The 21610-nt window shown below is 36.8% G+C and overlaps 1 protein-coding gene and 1 non-coding gene across 3 annotated transcripts in view; both read right to left on the reverse strand.

The window, feature by feature from the left end:
• Window positions 1-21610, reverse strand: part of EFL1 (elongation factor like GTPase 1) — a 127226-nt gene that overhangs the window by 21953 nt on the left and 83663 nt on the right. For both annotated transcript variants that reach the window (XR_001106997.2, XM_012449458.2), the window contains exons 16-17: window positions 10108-10239; window positions 3952-4099 (exon numbers count right to left, since the gene is read on the reverse strand). Coding sequence is in view for 1 of the 2 variants with exons in the window: in XM_012449458.2 (XP_012304881.2) it covers window positions 3952-4099; window positions 10108-10239 (280 nt within the window). In the remaining variant the exon portion in view is untranslated. The remainder of the gene's footprint in view (window positions 1-3951; window positions 4100-10107; window positions 10240-21610) is intronic.
• On the reverse strand, window positions 20609-20772 carry LOC135270578 (U1 spliceosomal RNA). The gene has a single exon (XR_010338734.1). It is a non-coding gene; the product is annotated as a U1 spliceosomal RNA (small nuclear RNA).

Here is a 21610-nt window from a genome sequence, read left to right on the forward strand (position 1 = left end):
TTATCATAGGTTATATGAAAATTAATTTGAATTAGGAGATCTGCTAAAATAATACCACATTAAAAAAAGGTCAAATAATCTATGTAGCCACCTTTAATTATGCTAAATTGCCATTCAATAAGATTCAATATCTATTCTTGATTTAAAAAAAAATACTTAGAAATCTTATGAATAGGAAAATATCTGTAAAATTATCATTGCATAGAGAAAAATATGCTCACATACTTAGAACACTTAAGAAAATCAACTGCAAAGCTACTGAAACTATGAGAGAGAACACATCTATGTTCTTATTTCTAAAACATAAAGTCAAAAGAGCTATAGAGCCACTTTAGTCCTCCTAATTCCTGAGGCTCCCAAGGATTCTCCTGTAGTAATCATTAATATGATTAATTAAAACCACTCCAAGCTGTGGAAGGAAGTGTGTGATGGCTGCCACACTTAAAAAGCACCTTAGGACAAAAGGTTCTCTAAGTCCTAGCAATGCAGAGCCTGTGATTACATTACAAAAGTGCAGTAGGCTTAGGCTACATCACAGCAATTTCCTGTGGCTTCCTGCTCTGATTATTACTACCTTGAGATCTAGATGCTAAGAATTCTGACAGTTTCTCTGGCCTGGGGACAACAGATAGTCTCCTTGTCTCCCATTCCTGGACAAAACCCGTTCCTGAAAATGTGCACAGAAGTTGAGAAAGTCAATTATATACTACTAAAAGGAAGGCTCTGTCCTAAAAAAAATCTGTTAACATTATATACATTCTTAATGTAAGTATAATCGTGAAATGTAATGGTCAAACAGAATAGTGCACAAAACAAAAATCTACTGAACTACGATCACTTACCTCAAAGTGAATACCCATGTAAACTACATGGTATACTCAAGAAACAGAACATTCCTAGCCCTCAGAGGGCTATCCTGATTTTTATTGTAATATCCTTTTTTTTTTTTAAATCACCTAAACATGTAACCGCTATACTCCACAGTTCAGTTTGGACTGCCTTTTTTTCTTTTCTTCTTTTTAAAAACAGGGCCTTGGTATGTCACCCAGGCTGGAGTACTATGGTGTGATTATAGTTCACTGCATCCTTGAACTCCTGTGCTTGAGCAATCCTCTTGCCTCAGCCTCCCGAGTAGCTGGTATTACAGGCATGCACCACCTGCTCAACTAATTTATTTTAATTTTTTTAGAGACACGGTCTTGCTATGTTACCCAGCCTGCTACACTATGTTTTGAACTTCATATAAATACAAACAAACAGTTTTTGGGGCAAACGACTTCTTTTGCTTAACATTATATTGTGAGAATCACCCATATTTTATATAGCTGTAGTTTTGTTCACTGAGATCATTCTATAGAATTCCATTGTATGAATACACTATCATTTATTTATATATCCATTAAATGTTTGAGTTGTTTCCAACTTTCGGCTATTAAAATTTTGTTACCATGAGGCCAGGTGCAGTGGCTAATGCCTATAATCCCAGCACTCTGGGAGGCTGAGGTGGGCGGATCACTTGAGGTCAGGAGTTCGAGACCAGCCTGGCCAAGATGGTGAAACCCTGTCTCTACTAAAAGTACAAAATACAAAAATTAGCTGGGCGTGGTGGCACATGCCTGTAGTCCCAGCTGCTCAGGAGGTTGAGGCAGGAGGATTGCTTGAGCCCAGGAAGTAGAGGTTGTAAGCTGAGAGTGCACCACTGTACTCCTGCCTAGGTGACAGAACGAAACTCGATCTCAAAAAGAAAAACATTTGGTTGCTATGAGTATTCTTGATGCACATTTGCCTAGCTTTGTGTTGCTTTGTACAGAGTACAAATGGGAGATTTGCCAAGCCAGAGAAGTGCCTATCTCCCATCTGAGCAGATCATACCAAATCATATTCCAAAATAGTTGTATCAATTGATATCCCCACTAGTTGCATAGGTAAATTCTTGCTGTTCTACATCTTTGCCACCACTTGATAATATCACTTAAAAAGTGTTAAACCACTCTAGTGGGTATGCAGAAGTATCTCACTTTGATTTTAATTTGCATTCCATCAATTAGTAGTAAGTTGAATAGTTTTTCATGTTTATTGGCCTTGGAAAGCCTCTGTTATAAAGTACCTCTATCAAGTCTTTGTACAATTTTTCTATTGGATTGCTGCTCTTCTCATTTATTTGTAGGAATTCCTTCTATATTGGGATATAAGTCTCTTGTCTGTTACATGATACAAAGGTCTTCCCTAACCATGTGGTCTGCCTTATCGTCTTAATAGTGTCTTTTGATGATCAAGCTCTTCCTTTGTCATTAGTATTCTTAATACACTATTAAGAAGCTTTTCACTACCCTGAGGTCTTGAAGATATTCTCTTATTCTATCTTCTAGACACTTTATGGTTTTATCTTTTACATTTTAACCTACAATCGACTTGAAGTAAATTTCTGAGTACATTATGAGGAAGGGGTCTAGTTTCTGGCATCTGGTAGATGCTTCTACAAAATCCCACATAGAAGCAGCAGCAGTTATTCTTATTCTTTTTCTTTTTTTGAGATGGAGTCTTGCTCTGTGCGATCTCCACTTCCAGGGTTCAGGTGATTCTCCTGCCTTAGCCTCCTGAGTAGCTGGGATTATAGGCACACAGCACCACACCCAGCCAATTTTTTATTTTTAGTAGAGACAGGGTTTCACCATCTTGGCCAGGCTGGTCTTGAACTCCTGACCTCGTGATCCATCCGCCTTGGCCTCCCAAAGTGCTGGGATTACAGGCATGAGCCACTGCGCCCGGCTAGCAGCAGTTACTCTTATTCTATTATTAGTAGCAGGTATTGCTGTACAGTTACTACTACCACCAATTTTACTGTGGTATAAATATTAAGATAAATAGTGTTTAACACAGTGACTGTTATATAATATTTAATTATATCAATCATTTATAATTATTTGTTAGGATTATTATTAAAGTCCCAGAAATTTTAAAAACAAAAGGAAGGAAGGCCATTGCAGGGCAATTTATAATTTTTCCCACTAGTAGGCACAGAAATGTATATTAACAGTGAACATCTTTTGTCTTTAAGATTAGTGAAATTTTAAAAAAATGATAAACTATGCAATGTTGGCAAAAGTTTGAGAAAAGAGGCACTTTCAAATATTTATTGCTATTATAATGTAAATTAGAACAGCCTTTCTTGAGGAAAATATGGATTATAGCCCTTAAAAATATGCACACTTTTTGAGCTAGCTATAATACTTCTAGAAATTTATCTTAACTAAATAAACAGAACTGTGTATACAGATATTTGTGTACATTTGAATATGCATAGGACAGTGTGGATTTATGAATCTGAATGTAATGGTGGTTATTTCTGCATGGTAATTGAATGATTTTTCTTCTGTATTTTCCTCATTTCTGCAATAAACATACATTATCTTTGGAACAAAGAGGAAAAATGTTTGCTACAAAAAGTAATTTGGGATGCCCATTTTATAATACATATCATCTTCATAGAAAAATGTAAAGGTTTCCAGAAGGTTTACATTGTAAAGGCCACATGTAGTTTTGTTCAATGAGATCATTCTATAGAATTCCATTGTATGAATACACTATCATTTATTTATATATCCAGAAGTCTATCCTAATTACATAGCCAACATTTAAAAAATAGTATTTTGCTTTGTTGTCCTGATATTTTGTGTGTTTTGTGTACACGCTTAAAGTAAAATACATATACAGAAAAACATTTTATGACTTAGCTAAAAATGCAAAAGCATTCAAGTGTAAGCAGTGAATGCCATTTTTCGGTTATTAAAAAGTAAGTCTACAATCAAATAACTGTTCATGTTTGAATTGAGGGCATTTCATTTTTCTCCAAAAATAAGTCATAGTCTAAGTTCAGCTGGTTTAGGAAATACTAAAACATCCCATTAATTGAGAGCTATGATTTCTCCATCTCCATCATTTTCACCTAACCTTTCTTTTAAGTCGTCCAGGCATCGCTGAAGGTGAACTTCTCCTGCTGTGACTAAAACGTGCTCTCCCGTTTCCTGAATTAAAATCTGGATACAGGGATCAGCCTGGTTTAACAGTTTCATTCCTTTTACGAGCTGAGGCATTTCACCTAGGTTAACAAAATGAAATAGATTAAATACCATATAAGAACTAACACAATTCAAAGACAATGGCTCTGGCTAGTGAAGGGAAAATTACATTGAAATAAACTCTTAAAATAACAATTTATTTTTCTTCCACATAGTGTAGCGATGTGAAGAAAACTACCTTCTAGTAATTTTTTTGTACAGAGAGCAAACATGACACATTTGCAAGCTTATAATCAAGACTCCCAAAGCTGATCTATATCACTTCTTCTAATACTCTGCAGATATAAGCTACCATCTTTCTACTTGTGAATTCACCTAAATCTTTTAACTAATGTACACATTCTGTACCTAGAAATGAAACAGGGTATTTCTTCAAACATCACCTATAAAATCAACAAATAAGCAAAAGAAACATTTAATATCATATTCAAGAAACTGTACCAGAGCCTCATATTAAAAATAATTATTTGTGAAACTGTTTGATAGAACTTGGGTTTTAGAATACCCCAACTAGCTACTTTATCCAGTAAGCTAAAGGCATCTTCTGCATTGTATTCTGTATGTGTTTTTCACACATAATTGTTTTTTCCCTACAGTTCCTAGGAGTTAAGAGTAGTGATGGGGACTGTGATGACCTACATCTTGGGCTTAGCTACTTTTTTCACCCTCTTTCCACATACTCAACTGCTACTGCTCCCTCAAGGCAGGTCCAAGGAAGTCTCCTGCAGCTGCCTTAGCAGAGACCTTGGTCTTGAAGGCATTTTTATGCAGTCTTGTTTCAATTCTACATATGAAGAAAATACTTAGTAATTCCTCAATGCTTGGTTTTCGGCATGCCAAACAAACAAAATCACAGGAACTTTCTGCAATGCAATGATTTTCAACATGCCTTACAAAAGTTGATTAATTGGGGCAGGAAGAGAATATTAGAACTTCTATACCTATTTATATTTGAAATAAAGTTCTAATAATAATAACATTTCATAGCACTAACAATGCGCCAGACAAGCACTTTATATACCCGAGCTCATTAACGATGAGGCAGTATGATTATTGTTCTCATTTTATAGATGAGGAAACAGATGTAGAGAAACTAAGAAATTTGTGTTCAAGGTCCCAGACTGACTAAGTGGCAGAATCTGGTTTAGAAGCTGGGCGGCCAGCCATGGAGCCCATGCCTATGGATGGATGTCAGCACCCTCAAGGTGATCATAAGCCACATATAGGATGCAAAGAATCCTGAAGGAAGACAGGAAGTGAGATTTCACCGTGTCCAGGGTTGACAAAGGCACCTTCATTTGTTCCTTTTCGGCATACTGTAGTTTTCTTTTGCCTAATTAAGTGGATTTACAGATATTATGTAATGTTAACTAAGCCTTCATAGAATTTTAAACCTGGCTTAAAAGGATTCCTGCAAAAATATCACTGATAATACTATAATACTAATAACACAAGCACACGGGAATAATAAAAAAAGAAATGGCAAAGCTTTTTGTCAGCTCTCCATCAACCAAATTATAAAATAAAAACAATGGCTATCACTAAGATAAGATCCCAACAAATATTTTAGAAAATATATATATATACTTAAATCTGTCTCTTCAAGGTAAAATAAAAGTAACAGTTTAACAATAAGAGAAGTTTGTTTGTTTGTTTGTTTGTTTTTAAAGAAATTTGAAACATGGAGACAACATTTTGAAATTAGGTATTTGAAAACGTTGCAACTGACAGTCATTTGGTTGCCAAAGATAACATAAATACTTCATGTATAATGTATAAAACCTCTTAACATTTGAAAAGTGATTTTCTTAACCTATTCTTAAAATCACCACATGGATAGTTCCATAAAGATATAAGAATTAACAAAGCTTCTAATTAGCGTAAGAAAAATAAACTGCCATAAGGAAAACTAGATAATCACTATCTATATTTTATCAAAACCCTTTAATAATTGGGGAAATGGGATTCTAAAATGGATACCGTGATTTAGTAAAGGAAGGCAATGAATTATTCTTCCATTTTGACTATGCAACTTTGTGAGGTGCCTTTTCCAGTGATAATTGTCATTAAAATCAAGTGTTTTAACAAATAGAACCTAGAAGCAGAACCTGGAATGGCTATATCACAAAGTGTTCAGGCAAGACCTTCACAAAGAAGGAAGCATTAGTGTGGCAGTCAGCCTCCAAGATGGTCCCAATCATCCTTGCCTCCTGCTAGTCACATTCCTGTGTAGTTCCCTCCAACAGTGAATCAAGGCTGGCCTGTGTGACCAACCGAACACTGTGGAAAGGATGATGTGTGATTCCCAAGGCTAGTTCACAAAAGGCATTACAGCTTCTGCCTTAGTGTTCTGAAATGCTGGCTGCAGCCAATCACCATGCTATGCTGTAGGACACTCAGTTATGTGGAGAGGAACTGAGGTCCCCAGCCAGCACCAACTTGTGAGCCCATGCAGCCAAGGTGATGTATGACTACAACTACTTGAGAGAGTGATGCTGAACCCTTCCAAATTCCAGACCAAGGGAACTGTGAAAAATAAGTGATTGTTGTTTCAAGCCACTAAATTTGGAAGTAATATGTCACATAGCATTGAATAACTAAAACAATTATAAGCCACAATCACAAATAAATACTATATATACTTAAAAGCACATAACGTATGTATCTTCGTCAAATACAAATAAAATTAGGTATTTTATTTTATCTCAATTTTTAAAAAATTTCTATTTTTGTGTTTCAAAATGTATATAAAACATCAGCACAAAAATTCATGTATCTATATAAGCATAGGTATCAAAACATTTTTTAAATATGGATAAAGGATAAAACAATTCCAGACACAAATTAATCTGATTTCAGATAAATAGGATTTCTTGAATTCCTGTACTACAAGTGAAGATCCAGCATTGTCTCCGAGGCAGAGATCTGAACCTGACTTCGGTGCTTCCTAACTGTATGACCTTGGGCAAATTAATTAACTTCTCTAAGCTTCAGTTTCCCTCATGTGAAGATGAGAATAAAAAGAGTATCCTAATAAACAGGGCTTTTAGGAGGATTAGATGAGATAATCAATGTAAAATCCTTAGGACAGTGTGCAGCATACAGTAAGGATCAATTATAATGAAGAAAATAATAATTGCTCTGGAACATTTGTAGTTCTCTGTGTTGAGTTTGCAGTTGACCTGTGGGCATGAAGTAGAGGGTGGCTGTCATGGCATTTTTGACTCCCACTTGGGAAATTAGAGAAAGAAAGTGGAAGAACAAATGCTCACGATCTGCTTCTCCCAGAAAGAAGAGAAGCAAATTATTGTCTTCTCGATTAGTTAATCTAGTTGTCATAATGAAAAGGAAGAGAGGACCTGGGGATATGTGGTCTACTCAAGAAAAACAATAGATGTGTCCAGTGCCTCTTAGAGGCAGTATTACTGGAGAGTCCTATAAGAGAATGAAATATACCAACAGTCATCACACATGTAACCTATGAATGAAGTGGTCACTGCCCCAAAGTAAGAATGAGCCTAAGTTACTAGGGCAAAGAGTAAACAGACAACAAATATCCTCTGAAAGCTCACAGGAACAAAGAAGGGAAGTTTCCCCAGATATTCTGAATGTAAAATAACATGTGGACAATGTAAAAACACCAAGAAGACAAAGTATAAAGTTCAGACAATGAAAAATCAAATGGGGTGCTTCAGTTAACACAGTCAATAAACGCATGGTAAATCCAGTAAAAACAATATACTTAATGGCAAAAAAATAGCAATACTCCTTTTAAAGTTATGAAGAAAATTATGTGCTCCTTCTAACTTTTAGTTTATTTTTTACAAAGTTCAGATAAATTTAACGAAAACACACATGAGGAAGTACACTTTGGTCTCCAAACGGATAATCCTGAATTATTCTATTTATTAGACTGTCTCATTTAAGGAAAGGAAAGGAAGTTAATCTTACTATGAGTCAGCTATAGGACAGGAAATACTCTAGTTACTAAAATCCCTCATCTCATGTAGCCAGTGTTTCAAAAGAGATGGTTCTTTAGGGTTGGGCTTTTACTTAGCTTGGAAAACAGAGACCACAGACTAGCACATAACCATAACAGAGCCTTTTAAAAATTATCAATTTCCATTATTAAAATATCACATCTTAGGCCAGGCACAGTGGCTCATATCCGTAATCCCAGCACCCTAAGAGGCTGAGGTGGGAGGACTGCTTAAGCTCAGAAGTTTAAGACCAGTCTGGGCAACATAGGGAGAACCCATCTACAAAGAATACAAAAAAATTAGCTTGGCATGGTGACATATATCTGTGATCCCAGCTGTGGTACCAGCTACTCGGGAGGCTGAGGCAGGAGGATCATGTGAGCCCAGGAGGTCAAAGCTGCAGTGAGTGCGATTGTGATTGAGCCACTGCACTACAGCTTGGGTGACAGCGAGACCCTGTCTCAAAATAAATGAATAAATAAACAAACAAACAAACAAAATAAATTATGGCTTATATTATTATTGTTTCTTATTTTTAAAATGTATGTGCAAAGAAATAGAGAAAAACCAAATAAGAAAGAAAATACAAATAAACAGAAGCATCTAAGAATAAGCCATGGTTGCCAGACTCAAATATCACAACTTAAATAAAACTGAGCTTTTTTGTATGTATTTCTTAGGAATGAACACAGTAGACAGTGGTTAGAGCCAGCCTAGTGAGTAGATTAAAAGAACAAAATCATGATAGGCCAGGACCTGGACAAGCCTAAAAGAGGAAGCATGTTTTATACAGAATGGGATAAATCCGTGCAGCAATCAAGGCACTGTGTCAGTCCACAGTGACAGCCCACAAAAAATTCCTCTCTGAGGCTGAAGGCAGATGGCTGTTTACTAGGGATGGCCCCAAAGGTCAGAGGTCCTGTCCTCCAAGTGTCTGCTCTGGGGATCCAGGGGTCCTTAATGGCTATAGATATGTCCTAGAACTTGAGAAGGGATGAGTTCAGAAGGTTCAGCTCCAGGGACAGGAGGGATACATATGTTCAGGAGCAATGAGGTCATTACACACCTCAACAGAAAACTATCATTTTACCATTTGTTCTTTGGTTTCCTTAAATCACAGTCTGGAGATACTTCACTGACAATCACTAGCACTGAAACAGCGAAGTCACAGCGATTCAGGATTAGCAATAGTCATGGGACATGAAATACAAAAGTTAAAAAGGATTGACTAGGCAAATACTCTAAGCCAAAGACTAAGGAGTTGTTATTATATGGTCAGGCATATGTGAGTTGTCAGGTGGCCAGCAGGAAAAGTGCAGAAAGTAGTTTCTAAACAGATGGGAAATTCTCAGTGTCCAGATAATCTGTCAAACCTAAAGGGAGAAGCAAATGATGGATTCTGAACCAAGGAGCTTGTGATAAGATTTCAACTAAGAAGTCACATAAAACATGAGCTTTGGCTGGGCGTGGTGGCTCATGCCTGTAATCCCAGCACTTTGGGAGCCTGAGGCTGGTGGATCACCTGAGGTTAGGAGTTCAAGACCAGCCTGGCCAAAATGGTGAAACCCTACCTCTACTAAAAATACAAAAATTAGCCAGGCATGGTGGTGAGCACCTGTAACCCTAGCTATTCAGGAGGCTGATGCAAGAGAATTGCTTGAACCCAGGAGGCAGAGGTTGCAGTGAGCTGAGACCTTGCTGGAGCACTCCAGCCTAGGCAACAGAGCAAGACTCTGCCTCAAAACAAAACAACCCCATGAGCTTTGCTGAGCTACAACCCTACGCCAGGATTGTGAGGGATGCAGAGATGACCCTGTCTCTGACATCAAGAAGATGCAGTCTCCCTGGACAGCAAAGGAACCTCTAACCATGGAATGTTCCTAAGAGAGAGGTTAGATGCCCTTTGAAGAGTTGCTTCTACCATATACTTCAATGAAACTTCGCTATATACTACTGAAACAAGTCACGAGGAATCAAATACTAAATACATGCATATACTTTAAAAGTATAATAAACATCATATGCATTTAAAAATAAGGTCATCTTACTTGGATGTTTTGGTTCAACAGCAACTCTCACAATAGGCGTGGCTTCAAAGTTGAGTGGTATAAATGGTGGGCAGGATGGCAGGCTACACAGTGTTGCAGATTTCAGCACAAAATCTTGAAGGCCTCCTATTCCTGTAGGGAAGAAAAGATCCATATGGTCAATAAAGGATGATAAACTCTGAATTTATGTTAGAAAAACAGCAGCATCAACCCAGTCTATGTGTCACAGAGCCAGAAGCTTCCAAAATGTTGCAAGAAATAAGGCAGACCTGTACTGTGTTTTTTTGTATACTGGATACCATTTGATTGCTGTCAAAATACAGAAATTCTGCTTTTTGTTTCCCAGATGTTCAAATGCTGTTATATCAGATTGGGCTAATGCATACCTACTTCAGCCACAGAAATGATCACTTCCAGATATATTTGTCTGAAAACACTGATTATTTCTAATATTTAGTTGTTTTTTAAAAATATATTAATTTGATAAAGATGGGTCTCTACTGAAATAATATCTTTGCCAAATCTATTTGTATATAAGCAAAGGGAATTTATAAACTTAAAATGTGATGTGTGTGAGAGAGAGAAACACACACACACGGGCCATTTTTGTGCTTTTTGGGTTGAGGAAAGGAAACAAAGAAACCACTTTGCTGCCTTCAGTTGACCAATAAAGGTACAGGGTGATGGGAAGCCACTCAATCACACATCCAGGCTGGTGGAGGGTAACTGAAGCAGAGGCTTCAGGGTACACAAACTTGGAGGACAACTGAGAGGTTTCTTGTCTGACCACACAGTGTGGAAAACCCCCTCTAACATCCACCTGAACATCCCCCCTCTGACAACCACTAGAATTTACCACCTCACTACATTAACAGATAGCTCCAATTTTCAGAAAATCTTCCTTGCATTATTCTAAAATCTGTTTCTTCCCATCTCCACACATCATTCTTAGTTCAATTCTCCAAAGGATCATAGAAAATGTGCTTCTTCCACTTTCACCAACTACCCTTTGGATTTTGAAAGCATTTGTCAGATCCTTTCAACTCCGTTCTGCCTCACACTAAATATCATTAGCTCCTTTATTCAGTGCAGGACATGATTTACAGAGCTTTTATGTACATGGGATCTTCTTCAAACTCAAGTTTCCAGGATGTTAAATTCCTCCTGTGCCTCCAGTGTACTTCTCTGGTCAAAGTCTAAATTTCTTATTATTGCAGTTCTCAGTTCAGCACACAGAGTGATACCCGGCTATAGCTTCTTGTGTACATCTCCCACTAGTTCTATGATGTAATAGATCTGGGTCTGCCCAAGTTTCCACCAAGTCTACTAGAAATAACATGTCCTGTGAGGCTAAGGGTTTAGGAAAACCCCATAGTAAATATTCCTTTTCAAACCTCATCCATCCTGCTTCTGACCTCTGACCAGCATGCATTTCCTTCCTGCACACACAGCACATGGTTTCAATGAAAAGATAAATGCTGGTCTTTCCTCTGTATCGCCAGGGATGCAGACTGCAGATGGTCAGTATATTTTAAACACTGTCTCTTTGAACTTCTGGTTTACATTTTGCTGTTCCAATTACTGAATCTACTCTTACTATTTAGATATGCCCAGATTTGTTAACATGATTACAATTCTCCCAAAAACAAAAAGTCAAGATCGCAATGTTCATTGTTAAGATTAGAATTTATGGAAAAAGCAATGCTCCAAAGATAGTAAAAACTTCACTACCTGTGCTACATGCCAACATTTTTACTTATTTTTAAATATAATTTTAAAACCTAGGAAAGAGACCATTAAGATTATCTAGATGAATCACTGTAAAGTGACTTTAAAATCCCTTCTGAGAATTTCTTGATTTGCTATCAGATAATTATCAAATGTACAACTTGTTCTTTACAAAAAATACAGTTTGAGGCTACATTTGCTTTTAAAAATAACACCAGCCAAGTACAATCTTGAAAAACAGACATTATACCCACAATCACTCCATTCTAATATTGCCACTATTTTCATTTTTATGTTTCTCTTTTTACTCTATCGTCACACATAATTTACACTATTGTAATGGCCAAAAATTTCTTATCCTTTTTTTAAACTAAATCATATGATTTTCACTTCAGTCACTTTAGTGAAAATTGTAACAATTAGGGACCAAAACTCCTTCATAGAAAGCACATTTGCTAAAGCATTTTTCAACTGGAATTGGGAGATTATTAGTATGTTCCCTCATGTGAAGGACCTCTTCAAGAAGAACTACAAACCACTGCTCAAGGAAATAAGAGAGGACACAAACAGATGGAAAAACATTCCATGCTCAAGCATAGGAAGAATCAATATCATGAAAATGGTCATACTGCCCAAAGTAATTTATAGATTCAATGCTATCCCCATCAAGCTACCAATGACCTTCTTCACAGAACTGGAAAAAAACACCTTAAACTTCATATGGAACCAAAAAAGAGCCTGCATAGCCAAGATAATCCTAAGCAAAAAGAACAAAACTAGAGGCATCATGCTACCTGACTTCAAACTATACTACAAAGCTATAGTAATCAAAGCAGCATGGTACTGGTACCAAAACAGATATATAGACCAATGAAACACAACAGAGGCCTTGGAAGTAATGCCACACATCTACCAACATCTGATGTTTGACAAACCTGACAAAAACAAGCAATGGAGAAAGGATTCCCTGTTTAATAAATGGTGTTGGGAAAATTGGCTAGCCATGGGCAGAAAGCTGAAACTGGACCCCTTCCTTACACCTGATACAAAAATTAACTTCAGATGGATTAAAGATTTAAACGTAAGACCTAACACCATAAAAACCCTAGAAGAAAACCTAGGCAATATCATTCAGGACATAGGCATAGGCAAGGACTTCACGACTAAAACACCAAAAGCATTGGCAACAAAAGCCAAAATAGACAAATGGGATCTAATTAAACTTAAGAGCTTCTGTACAGCAAAAAAACAATCATTAGAGTGAAACAGCAACCAACAGAATGGGAAAAAATTTTTGCAATCTATTCATCTGACAAAGGGCTAATATCCAGAATCTACAAAGAACTAAAACAAATTTACAAGAAAAAAAAAACCCATCAAAAAGTGGGTGAAGGATATGAAGACACTTTTCAAAAGAAGACAGTTATGCAGCCAACAAACATATGAAAAATGGTCATTAGAGAAATGCATATCAAAATCACATTGAGATACCATCTCACACCAGTTAGAATGGTGATCATTAAAAAATGTGGAGACAACAGATGCTAGAGAGGATGTGGAGAAATAGGAATGCTTTACACTGTCGGTGGCAGTGTAAATTAGTTCAACCATTGTGGAAGACAGTCTGGCCATTCCTCAAGGATCTAGAAATATAAATTCCATTTGACCCAGCAATCCCATTACTGGGTATATACCCAAAGGATTATAAATCATTCTATTATAAAGACACATGCACACATAAGTTCACTGCAGCACTGTTTATAATAGCAAAGATGTGGAACCAACCCAAATGCCCATCAATGATAGACTGGACAAAGAAAATGTGGCACATATACACCATGGAATACTATGCAGCCACAAAAAAGATGAGTTCATGTCCTTTGCAGGGACATGGATGAAACTGGAAACCATCATCCTCAGCAAACTGACACAAGAACAGAAAACCAAACACTGCATGCTGTCACTCATAAGTGGGTGTTGAACAATGAGAACACATGGACACAGGGAGGGAACACCACACACACTGGGGCCTGTTGGTGGGTGGGGGAGCTAGGGGAGGGATAGCAGGGGATGGGGGGTTGGGGTGGGATAACATTAGGAGAAATAGCTAATATGGGTGACAGGGGGATGGATGCAGCAAACCACCATGACATGTGTATACCTATGTTAACAAACCTGCATATTCTGCACATGTATCCCAGAATATAAAGTATAATAAAAAAAAAAAAACTAAAGGCTACATTTTACCAAAAAAAAAAAAAAAAAAAAGTATGTTCCCTCTAGGGACTCATTTCAGAATTTCCAGAGTAGGAAGAGTGATAGCTTGGGGGAATAAAATTAGTGTGCCATTGCTTTGTTTTTAGTCACTATATTTATTTTCATAATTCATGGATTAAAGAGGGTACCAGTATTTCTTTATGTTTATTCAAAAAGTACATGTGATTTACAAGAAATAAAAGAGAAAACAGGTTGAGGAACATGGAGGTAAAGCAATTTACGAGATGCCAAGAATTCTAATTTGATTTTACAGATATCTGACTGAAGATAAATGACCAAACCCAAGTCCTTTCCCATCTTGATTTTTCTCTATACAACAAACAAAATTAAATAAATTGGCACGTGAATGCTATGTTACAGACTGGAATGACAGATAACGTCCAAGTAAATGCTGAGTTCTTCAACTGGATACATAGGTCCTTGCTAGACTGTATACCATACCCTTCAAATTCCTCATAATAAAAAAACCCAGTATTTTGTAGACTGTTGGGTCAAATTTCTTTTTCCAGGCTGTCCCTAATGTTTCCCTTTAAAAAGAATTCCAGAAACAAATATTAAGGAGAGTATCTTTTATGATATGAGACTGAAAAAAATTATGTGGGGCTTGAGAGATGAATTTGCCTTCTGTTGAAAACTTTTTTTCTGTTCTTAACAACTCCCTGTTGCACAGGTTTGATCAATGTAGGCTGAGGTTATGCTGGCAGGCAGAAAGATGGTAAAAACATTAGTGAATACTAACACTGCTTTCTGGGGGCGAGCCTGTTAGCTGTCTGGATAGGGATAGCATTACCATCTTCAGGCAAATTTGGATTTGTAAAGTGCTCTTTCATTGCTGGTATGATAACATCAGAATTTTTAAAATTTGTGGGAAAAAATGTTAACATTCTAGTTAGAATATGGTCTATTAATCACTAAAGTTTTATTTCAAACTGACTAACGTTCTTCAACCAAGAACTATCAACCTGTTCCTGTTAACCTGCTTAGGCTGAATTAATGGATCTCTTAAAACCTTTGCAGTAAATGCAAGTCCTATGTCATGGACATCCATACAGCCTCATGCCTGTGAGAGAAGTGAACATCACTTTGGAAGAGAGATGAGGATTTTTTAAGTACAGGTAACCCAGGTAGTAGGAATCTAGAGAACTCTTAGTTTTAAAAGACCATCTTCTGCACTAGGCCATATGCGTTTGGATACCAAAGCAGCCCATATCCTCTGTTTCCAGTTTTATGCCTTTGTTCTGTATCTTTAATCAAAACTCAGATTCTGCACTGACTCAACTGCAAAGAATAATGGGGAATCCACATGTTTTATAACTCTTGTCACCCTTTTCCAAGCCTGGTTGGCCAGTATCTCCAAAGTGGATCAGTATTGCTTAGCTAAGGTTTTCACAAGATGGGTCAAGTCTGTCCATTATGCTAACCAAGTCCATCAAATCAACTGCCCTTTAACTTCTTTGTGTTATAGTAAGTCTTAGGGAAAAATCTTGCAACGACATCACTTTGTCTTAATTTTTTTTCTTCCCATAAGAGCAGATGGAGCTAATAATATTTCTTTTTTTTTTTTTTTGAGACAGAGTCTCACTTCGTTGCCCAGACTGGAGTGCAGTGGAGCAATCTCAGCTCACTGCAACCTCTGGCTGCGGGATTCCAACGATTCTCCAACCCTCAGCCTCATGAGTAGCTGGGATTACAGGCGCGCACCACCACGCCCAGCTAATTTTTTGTATTTTTAGTAGAGACGGGGTTTCATCATGTTGGCCAGGCTGGTCTCGAACTCCTGACTTAAGTGATCTGCCCGCCTCAGCCTCCCAAAGTGCTGGGACTACAGGAGTAATAATAGTTCTTAAGTATATTACTTCAAGATCTGTGGGCCCTTTTCTCAGGAGACTACATACACAGTAAAAGAAGAAAAAGTAACACCTAAAGAATCCAAACTCTTTTTTTTCCTGTAGATATGCTGGCTTGCTATCTTTGTATTTGAGAAGAGGTAGAAACTTGCCCCTCAATGTCCTGAACAAATTATTAAGAGTTTTATAACTGTCATTGTAAGGTCCCAATTTATGCTCCAAGAAAGGATTCTGAGAGAGCCAGACTACCACCATTCTATTAGGAACAGCCTGACCTAATGGAGTTTGGTTCTCACCAAGGGTTCTCAGAGTGGGGGTTTAGGATTAAATAGTGGAAGAAATTCCATCTGGGGCTTGGAAGCAGAGTAGAATGCCTGAGTGCTGCCTAGTATTTTATCATCTCTTGGTGTGTCCTAACAAGACAAAAAGTATCTACAGAAGATCTACCCACAAAAACGATCTACCCACACTCACAACTGTGTCATTTTCTTGGTGAGAATTAAGCTTCATTGGGTCAGTCTGTTCCTAATAGAATGGTGGTGGTCTGGCTTGATTATGATCCTTTCTTGGGCATAAATTGGGACCTTACAGAGGAATTAGAACTGAGGTAGAGATGCCAAGTCTTGGTGGTTTGTTAGGAGCTGGGACGAAGAGGCAAGAAGGAAACAAGAATAAAATCCAGATTCCTGGCATGGACAACTAGGCAGATAAATTACTAGTTCAAAGCAGCTGTCTATTCTCCTTTTAGGTTTATAATTTTTATCACCTACATTAGTTCTTTACATAATAAACATTTGAACTCTTTCACATTTTTTTTCCCTCCAGACTGTAGTTTCCCTTCTTATTTTGCTTCTATTTTTTTCCTCTAGAGTAACTTTTTGAGCTTTTTCCATTTGGCATCTAATTTTCAAAGCTCAGGAAGCTGTGCTTTCAAATAATCGATAAACAGTTATTCAACTTTCTGTTATTCTCTCAATGAGTTCAGTTTTAAGGGCAAGGACCAAAAGGGGCACTTCACAGATTCCTCAACGAATGAGCGAACATGAGCACAGTTGCTGTCTTCACAGAGTCTAAAATCTGGCGAGGGACAAAGGCAAATAAACAGGTAATTACAACACAATGTGACACATCTTATAACAGGAAAAGTATACTTTTTGTTCATGTGAAGACTGAAACTGAAAAAGTTATGGCCCTCCTGGAGAAAGTGGCATTCAGGAACATGGAAATAACCATGCAGAGGACGTGGTTAGGGAAGGAGTGATGAGGTGTGGAAATGGCACCACTGGATGTCCAAGTGAGAAACCAAGGTCATTATTGACAGCTGTAGGGTGGAGCATAAAGCACAAGTGAAAAGACTTTTCCATCCCATTCATTTTATTTTCTTTAGTCAACATGTTCAATGCAATCCAAGGAATCTGAATGTTATAAAGTTCTAACCTTATGTAATTAATGGAAGTAGTGGCAGTGGTGGTTATAACAGTCACAGTAGCAGTGGTTTTATTCATATTTGTTAATCGAATTTAAGAGTTCTTTTGGTGGATGATATAAACTGCATATTAATTTTTTGTCTTTATTGTTAACTATAAGGAAAGTTGTAATAACTTCTTTATGAGGCATAAATTCATATTCAGAATCAGATCCATTTATGAGTTTTGTATCCTGTCCCACTTACCTAAATTTATATTTTATATACTAACACATGGTCTGGAGTGATACTCCTTTAACATGTGCTGCATTCCAATTCAAGTGATTTAAATAAAGAAGGGAAACGCAAGAGTCAGCAAGTCAGAAGCATAAAATGCTTAGTATAGTTGAAAACTATGCTGGAAATTTGTTTTAAAACAAGAAGAAAGGGAGAAGAAGAGACATGGCTTTACATAACCAGGAAATCATAATGAATTCCTTCTACCTTTAAACCCTAAATATTTCCAATTAAAATCAGGAAACAGAGTCAGTTCTTGATGAAATGGCAACTTCAGCACAGCTTTACAAATGGTCCTGATTGAAATGATCAATGAAACCATAACTCTCTTTTTGAGCAGGTGGCACACCTTCAGGGGATAAAAATTAACAGGCAGCGTAGTGATGGTGATCTGTTAGACAACAGATCAATGGAAAAAAAGTAAGAGCCCAGAAAAAGATCAACACAGGTGGGGATGTGGAAATGATGAAGGGGCAGCAGTGGCAGACAGGTAGGCCTATTTGGTAAACACCATTGAAATAATTAGCCAATGAAATGAAAAAAATAATATAATTGCATCTGTATCATACACCATCTAGAAAAAGAAATTCCATCTAGATCTGAGACCTAAATGTGAAACATTAAACTTGAAAACAAAAATCATATGATACCATAAGACTGAAGATGTGTTAAGACTCACTATGTTATTTAAAAAACTTCAAAACAAAAGACACCATACGTAAATATGGGGACAACAGACACTGTGGACTGGAGGTTGGTTAAAAAACTATCAGGTACTATGCTCACTACCAGAGTGATGGAATCGATACTCCAAACCTCAGCATCACGCAATACTCCCATGTAATAAATCCGCACATGTACCTCCGGTATCTAAAATAAAAGTTGAAATTTTTATATACACACACACACACACACACACACACACCCAACGAAGATAAAAGCTACAAAGTAAGAGATGCTTTCAATGTCTAAAGGAGACAAAAAATTGTAACTATATATAAAGAACTAGTACAAATCAATGAAAAAAGGCAATCCAATAGAAATTTAGGCAAAAAATACAAACAGTTCCAAGAAAAGACATTAAAAGAAAGCCTCAGTCAAAAAACATTAAAAAAAAAGAATCTCATTGATAATAAGGTAAATGGAAATTAAAACAACATACTATTTCACACCAATACAACTGGTAAAAGTCTGAAGAAACCATGTGCTGGCAAGTATGCGCAGAAAAAGCAGGTCTTGTGCACTGCAGGTCCTGAACAAAAGTTGTTACAACTATGTGAAAGAATAAGCTGCAGTGTTCATTAAAGTATGACTAGACTGTGCAACTCACCAATGTGATTTCTAGTTGTACATCCCACAGCAGTGTTGGGAACAGGCACAACTGTGTACCAACAGCACACCACCCACAGCCATACAACCCCCCTCTAGGTGATTTAGTGAGGGACTGGTGGGGGTATTTCTGATTGGGGCCTACTACTGGCTGTTACTGAGCAGCAGCCAGTGCTTTGCATGGGTGAAAATGTCCTCCCATACAAAGAATTACCCTCTTTGTATAGCTTTTCAATGTTCTGTGGACAACCCTGTTCATAATAATCTGGGTTTAAATTTAATTCCATTTTAATAACAAAGAGTTTTTTGTAGTTTAATATACACCGAAATTTCAGAAATGGAATTACCACATAAGTCAAAGGAAGAATCAACTTGTTCTGAAAATGAGCTGTTCACCATTTTACCGACAGTCACTCATGGCATATGAGTCATCAATACCATACATTTGTATCAAGCTACATCTGTGACTGCCATAGAAACAGGGTGACTACAAATATCTGACTTAACTCATGTAGTCAAACTGGAATTTATACACTAAAATGCATTTTATTTTATTGTAAATCACTTCCCTTTTATTTATCCCTTATATTAAAGTATTATACTGATATTTTTGAAATTATATAGGCAGGCAGATTATTTTTTCTTTGAATTTCATTTCTGGGTAGTAAAAGTAATGTCACAATATTTGCTATGAAAGAAGGTGAGGTTAGGTTTGACAGGCTTAAGAAGTTTCCCCTAGAAAAACTCATCCATGTGCACAAGGAAAAAATGTTCAAGGGTATTCATTGTAACATGTTTGTCATAGCAAAAATTTGAAAGCACCCTTCAATATCTACCAACAAAAGACTGAAAAAATAAATTATGATAAATTCATACAATGGAATCAACAAAGGAAAAACATTTGGAAAACATAAAACAACACAATAAGAGCACGTTATACAAGGTCATGAACAATATGATACTATTATGCAAAGTTTAAAAATTAAAATATACATATATATTGCAGACAGACACCTACTGAAATTGCAAATAAGTTTTAAAGCACTGAAAGAGAAAATTACACAGCAAGTTTAAAGAAGTTGTTCTGTTGGGAAAATGGGAGTTCCTGAAGGGATAAGGAAAGGATATGAAGTGACTTAGATAGCTAGCATTTCACTAGGTATAAAGTTGTACAATTATGGAAAAACATTAAAATTAGTTGAGTCTGGACGGCAGGTACATGAATGTTCACTATATTATTTATTGTCCAAAATACTTCAAAATTTTAAAAGTTAGTGATTGTTACATTCAGATCCTGGTTTTTATCATTTTGGTTATTTCTGTAATTTGCAAATATTTTATAATTAACTTGTATTTGTAAAAAAGTATACCTTTCCTCTTTTAAAATGTGTGTAAAATTAAAACTTGAAATGCATACATAAAATATATAAGAAAAAATACATATATGCATAGAAAAAAAGAGCTGGAGGATATATTCCAAAATGTCAATAGTGGCTACATCTGGACAGTAACGAACATTTTCATTTTATTTTTTCTATATTTAAACAAATGGTCTTACCAAATATACTATTTTTATGATGATAAAAACAATTTTTTTCTTTCAAAAAATGCATTTACATCAGGAAGAGCATGAACACAGTTCCTCACTGTACACAAATTATGCAGTTGAGTTTCCCACATTTGAGGAAATTGGAGGGGTCAGCACACCTGGAGTGTAATGAATAAGCCTCGCCCTGGGAAACCACCTTTGTGATCTTGGTATCTCCCCTACCAAGTAAGTATCTATGATGATAAAAAATGTTTAAAAATAACCAGAAGTTAAAAAAAAAAAAAAAAATAGCCTTTTTGTTACTTCTGTGCCTTGAATGCTCACATTGTTTGAGTTGCCACAGGGCAATGAACCTGGGATTATACTGTAAATGGATTACATTTGCATTAATCAATTTAGACACTAGAAACTGAAACTGCGGTCTCACCTCTGGATTGCCAGACTTGGATTTCATGGTGCCTGGTGTCCACAGAGGGAGTCTTGGATTCCTATCTGATGGGGAGCTGGAATGTTTCTTGAGGTTAATCAAGGTCCTGAGAGTGAGGAGTCTCAGCCTTCAGTTTAAGAAGGCTTTGTTGAACCTTAGTCCCACTGACAAACCCTAATCTCCAGATCTGCTCACAGGCCACCCAGGAATTAGATATGGGCCTGCATCATCCGATGCCATCCCTGTGTCCTTTACCATTTGTAATGATACCTTTTCTAAAGGTTAATATTTTCTACAAAGTCAATTCAGGAATTATGGAATTTGGAGGGTCCTGTAGAATCTTATAGTCTAGTACACTGTGATTTCTTTGAGGGCAGGCTCTAAACAGTTGCTGAGAAAATATTTCATGTATTTTCTGTGCTTTGTAGATTTATTTCACTAAGTGTCTAGTAACCACTTATATTTATAAACTCATGCTGTGCACCACGGGGGAGACAGAGATGAAGACAGAGATCCCACATTCTATTTCTCACATTTTCTTATTGTAAGTACTGCTAAAGCATTCTTACAATGCAGTCATATTATTATTGAGTATTTATTCCAATCCCTGAGCCTTGAAGTTTGGGATTTTTGAGACTATTGCC

Source organism: Aotus nancymaae, unplaced genomic scaffold, assembly GCF_030222135.1.
Source record: "Aotus nancymaae isolate 86718 unplaced genomic scaffold, 86718_ANA_hifiasm-v0.15.2.pri h1tg000064l_0, whole genome shotgun sequence".
Taxonomy (NCBI): Eukaryota; Metazoa; Chordata; class Mammalia; order Primates; family Aotidae; genus Aotus; species Aotus nancymaae.